The sequence below is a fragment of the Canis lupus genome, chromosome 2, assembly GCF_048164855.1.
Source record: "Canis lupus baileyi chromosome 2, mCanLup2.hap1, whole genome shotgun sequence".
In the NCBI taxonomy this organism is placed as follows: Eukaryota; Metazoa; Chordata; class Mammalia; order Carnivora; family Canidae; genus Canis; species Canis lupus.
Genome location: NC_132839.1, coordinates 27,825,069 through 27,830,038, shown reverse-complemented (window position 1 = coordinate 27,830,038; position 4,970 = coordinate 27,825,069). Strand labels below are relative to the sequence as shown.

At 41.3% G+C, this 4,970-nt stretch overlaps 1 protein-coding gene across 1 annotated transcript; it reads left to right on the top strand.

Moving 5' to 3' along the window:
* Positions 1 to 696: 696 nt before the first annotated feature.
* SPZ1 (spermatogenic leucine zipper 1) lies at positions 697 to 2,412 on the top strand. The gene has a single exon (XM_072793579.1). The coding sequence runs from the start codon at positions 978 to 980 to the stop codon at positions 2,079 to 2,081; it is 1,104 nt and encodes a 367-aa protein (XP_072649680.1). The 5' UTR covers positions 697 to 977; the 3' UTR covers positions 2,082 to 2,412.
* The last annotated feature ends 2,558 nt before the right edge of the window (positions 2,413 to 4,970 follow it).

The window sequence follows — 4,970 nt, the reverse complement described above, 5'->3', positions numbered from 1 at the left end:
ATATTTTCTTTTCTTTTTTTTTAAGATTTATTTATTTATTTATTCATGATAGACATAGAGAGAGAGAGAGAGAGAGAGAGGCAGAGACACAGGCAGAGGGAGAAGCAGGCTCCATGCAGGGAGCCCGATGCGGGACTCGATCCCGGGACTCCAGGATTGCGCCCTGGGCCAAAGGCAGGCGCCAAACTGCTGAGCCACGCAGGGATCCCCCTGCAATAAAATATTTTCAAATGGAGCGATTTTTAAAATTATTTCTCTAAACTCACAAAAACACGCAATACTTTTGGGTTCTGCTTTCTTTTATGGTAACATCTCTCCTAGAATGGGATCAATAAGCTCCAGGTGCTATGAAAGTCCAGGGAAGATTTCTCACACCATGCACTTCGGTGGTAAAACAAAACAAAACAAAACAAAACAAAACATACTTCAGTTGAGTTTGGGTTTGTAAGTAGTGGAAATGACATAGGGAGGTCACGGAATACAGTTAGAACAAGTTGAATAAAAACCTAGAAAAGTAGGGAGGGAAAGGACAGGCATAAAGATCTTTCTGGGCAGAAGACTAGGAATAGTTCAAGGTTGGTTTTGATTCATGAGTCACTGGGCAGGGGTTTAAGGGGCTTCTATTGTGACAAAAAGAAACAGAAGCTGGAGATAGGCTATGATAGTACAGTGACAAAATAAAGACCTAGTTGCTAGGGTCAGGGAGTAGACACCAGAAGCTTGGAGAAGGACAGATGGAGCCCTAGCTCCTGGTCCCCTTTCTCACCCTCCTTCCCCCCTAGGTCATCTGAAATGTCACCTTTCACCTAATCATCATCTCCTTGGTTTCAGACCTTAACTCTGGTCTCTCGACTTCTGCTTAGTTCCACATTCTCTACCCTTTTGCAAAGAGGACTACCACATTCTCTTCCTGGAGACTTTAAGGCTTTTCTGCTTGCCACATGCTCTAATCACCAGCCCCTCCTAACTCAGCTGAGATGGAAGTGTCCACCCTCTCCAAAACTCTTAAGCCAACTCCCGGTCTCAATCAAGAGTCTTTGGGCCCTAGGATTATCCTTGCCTTATTTGAAATTGGATCACTTCCTCCTGTCTCCTGGTGTTTTCTCCCTTCCCCAAACAATAGTGACCATCAAGTAGCTGAACAACAGACTGCACAGAAGTTTGAAAATCTCTTAAAAGATATTAAAGATATCATTAAAAATGTGACAAGTAATGAAGAAAAGATCACAGAAGTCAAAGATTCTTTTGAGGAAATCAGTATTTCTGAGGATGTGTCAGAACTTAAAGAAAAAATCAGAGAACTTGATAAGATAAATGAAGTGTTATTGAACAACCTGCTTGGTTGCTCAGACCTAGAGAAAGAAGAGAATGCAAAAAAACAGATGATAGTGGAAAACCAGAACTGTAAGGACACGGTACAAGTCTTTAGAAGTGATTTGGTAAATTGTTCAGAAGAAAACAGAGCCCTTGATGAAACTCAGTTAAGTAAGGAAAAAGCAAAATATAGACTCCCTCATGTTCAAGAAGAAAATATCAAACTTAGGAACAACATGGAGCAGTTACTACAGGAAGCAGAACACTGGAATGTGCAACATGCTGAGCTCAGTGAACTAATAAGAACATATCAGAAATCTCAGAAAGATATACAAGAAACTCTTAAAAATAATGGAGCACATTTCCAAACTCAATCAAATGAGAAGGTGTCAGCTCAGCATGAACTGGAGGAACAAGTGAAAAAACTGGAACATGACACATATTCATTGCATTTGATTTCAGCTTTGCTGGAAAATGAATGTCAGATCTTACAGCAGAGAATAGAGCTTCTCAAGGAACTCCATCATCAGAAAGAGGGAACTCTGCAAGAGAAGCCAATTCAGAAAAACGGTGAAAAGGACAAGAAAAAACAGAAGCTATCAGCAGAGCATAAGCCAAAAATGCAAGAAAAAGAGGGTACATTTCAGAAAAAAGACAAATTCTACAGAGGCCTGGATGCTGGTAGCAAGAAAGTGCTTAATAACCACTTCAATACTCATATTGCAAGAGGAACTCCTGTGGAAAAATCATCCAGCAGCCTAACTTAGAAAATACCAAAAGTAGAAGAAAAGGCAATTCTTCAAAAACTGTAACACATCAACTCTAGGCATAATCAATCATCAAACCTAGGATAGATCTGCTGGTTTGACAAGAGTAAACCATAGAACAAGAAGATTAACACTTAGATTATTCATTACCTCAGTAGTTATGTAAGTTTGGTGTTTCATGACCATTAGTGCCAGTATCAAGTTCATAACCTGTCGTACAATTTGCTTGTTTTTTGTATTTATTAGAGATCCTATGACACTGTAACCAAGAGGGAGAAGTTATAGGTCCAATTAATAAAGATCTAAATAAAAACTAGAATAAAAATGAAAAGTTTGTTTTATTTAATCATTTACTGGGTAAGGGGAATTCTGGGAGGAAAAAGTATATGACCCTTTTATTGTGAACCTTTAAAGCTCATGATTGAAATGCATGTTTCCTTTTCCTGTTATCTACTGAAGTGTGGGAAGTAGTGACGTAAAGAAGAAAAAAAATGCTGATAAACCAACCCAGAGTAGTTTTTCTCTTCTCATAAGTGTCCCCATTCCCTAAGTACTGTTTTTCATAATATTCCTCTCCTGCTCCTCCACTAGTGAACAGTGGGCATACCAAGCAGCAGAGGCCCTTGGCGAAGGATACGTCAGTTGGTTTAGAAGAATAGATGTATATCTAGATTTTGTTCTGTGTTGGCAAAATTCTTCCCATTCCTCCAGGTGGGGATAGTAGAGTTACCCAAGGGAAAAAGCAGTATTTTCTATTGAGGGACCTGGGCTTCTGGGTCGCCTGGGTGCCTCAGTGGTTGACTGGCTGCCTTCAGCTCAGGGCGTTATCCCGGGGTCCCAGGATCGAGCCCCACGTTTGGCTCTCCGCAGGGAGCCTGCTTCTCCCTCTGCCTGTGTCTCTGCCTCTCTCTGTGTTTCTCATGAATAAATAAATAAAATCTTAAAAAAAAAAAGGGGGGGGGGGAGCTAGACTTCTGATTCCAGAAAAAAACACAGCAGATGCATTTCTTTTTTTTTTTTTTTTAGATTTTATTTATTTATTCATGATAGTCAAAGAGAGAGAGAGAGAGGCAGAGACACAGGCAGAGGGAGAAGCAGGCTCCATGCACCAGGAGCCCGATGTGGGATTCGATCCCGGGTCTCCAGGATCGCGCCCTGGGCCAAAGGCAGGCGCTAAACCGCTGCGCCACCCAGGGATCCCCAGCAGATGCATTTCTTACTATTCCTCCCATTAAGTATGGTAAAGACCCTGGACATTATGTATAAAATGAACTGGAGACCCTGAAAGATGGAGAGAATGTGATGGACTATCCAGAGACCAGAGACCTTGAGACTTCAGGAACAGCATGCTGTTAAGTTCCCTGGGTTTTCTTTTTGTCTTGTATATCCTGGATAGAGTGTTGGAAGAGTCCACAACCCAGAAATGCCAGAAATGCCAATGCACTTAGACCAAAAAAAAAAAAAAAAAATCCCCTTCTCTTGCTCTCCCTTGGCAAAGGATGAGGAAAGAGACAGGTAAAGGACAGGAAGGGGACAACTCTAGCCATGCATGAAAAATGTCATGCCTCCACCCTCACTCCCACCAACAAATACTGAGTGGTGAGCCTAGACTTTCACCTCTGCCTGGTGGTAATGAGGCACTCCGCCCCCTTTTCTTCTGGGATGTTATAGAAGAAGCAGAGTGGGGACTCTGAAGTCCCACCCCCACTTGAGGGTAACAGGGTGGTCCTTCCTGACCCCCTCCTCCAGTAGATTGGAATGTCATGGAGGCCTAATGGGTGACCTAGATTTTTATACCTTTCTTTTGCTAGCACAGCATCAGGGGAGGCCTGCTAAAACAGAAAGTTTAATAAGATCCAGGGCCTCATAACATAATGCTAAAATACCCATGTAGAAAAATCATACATCCTACCAAGAACCATTAAAATCTGACCTTGAATGAGAAACAACAACAGATGCCAACAATGGGATAACCCAGATATTAGAATTATCAGATAAGGGGATCCCTGGGTGGCTGAGAGGTTTAGCACCTGCCTTTGGCCCGGGGTGTGATCCTGGGGTCCCAGGATCGATTCCCACATCAGGCTCCCTGCCTTGAGCCTGCTTCTCCCTCTGCCTCTCTCTCTCTGTATCTCTCATGAATAAATAAATAAAATAAATAAAATCTTTAAAAAAATGAATTATCAGATAAGGATTTCAAAGTTGTCATTATAAAAATGCATCACTGAGGGCAGCCCTGGTGGCGCAGCGGTTTGGCACCGCCTGCAGCCTGGGGTGTGATCCTGGAAACCCGGGATCGAGTCCCTAGTCGGGCTCCCTGCATGGAGTGGAGCCTGCTTCTCCCTCTGCCTGTGTCTCTGCCTCTCTCTGTGTGTCTATGAATAAATAAATAAAATATAAAAAAAAATAAAAACTTTAAAAAAATGCATCACTGAGCAATTACAAATACATTTGAAACAAATGAAAAAAATAGAAAGTCTCAGCAAATAAATAGAAAATATAAAGAAGACACAAATGGAAATAGTTGTAAAACTCACTGAGTGCGCTCAAAAATAGAATGTTGATGTCAGAGGAAAAATTCCGTGAAATTGAGGATAAGACAATTACCCACTCTGAAAAATTAAGAAAATAGACTGGGGGAAAAAAACAGTCTCAAGAATCTGTGGAACAGTAACAAAAGATCAAACATTGGTGTCATCAGAGTCATCCTCAAAAAGGGGTAGCATGTGGCCTCATAAAGTATTCAATGAATATATGACTGAAAATTCCCCAAATTTAGTGAAAGGCATAAAGCTACAGATTCAAGAAATTGGAGTTCACTGTATAAACTCAAAGATCAAGGCACTGAAATAAAATTTCTGAAACCTAAAGACAAAGTAAAAATCTTGA

Coding starts and splice junctions, on each gene's coding strand:
- SPZ1 (XM_072793579.1), top strand. CDS start 978: ATGGAAGTGTCCACCCTCTCCAAAACTCTTAAGCCAACTCCCGGTCTC.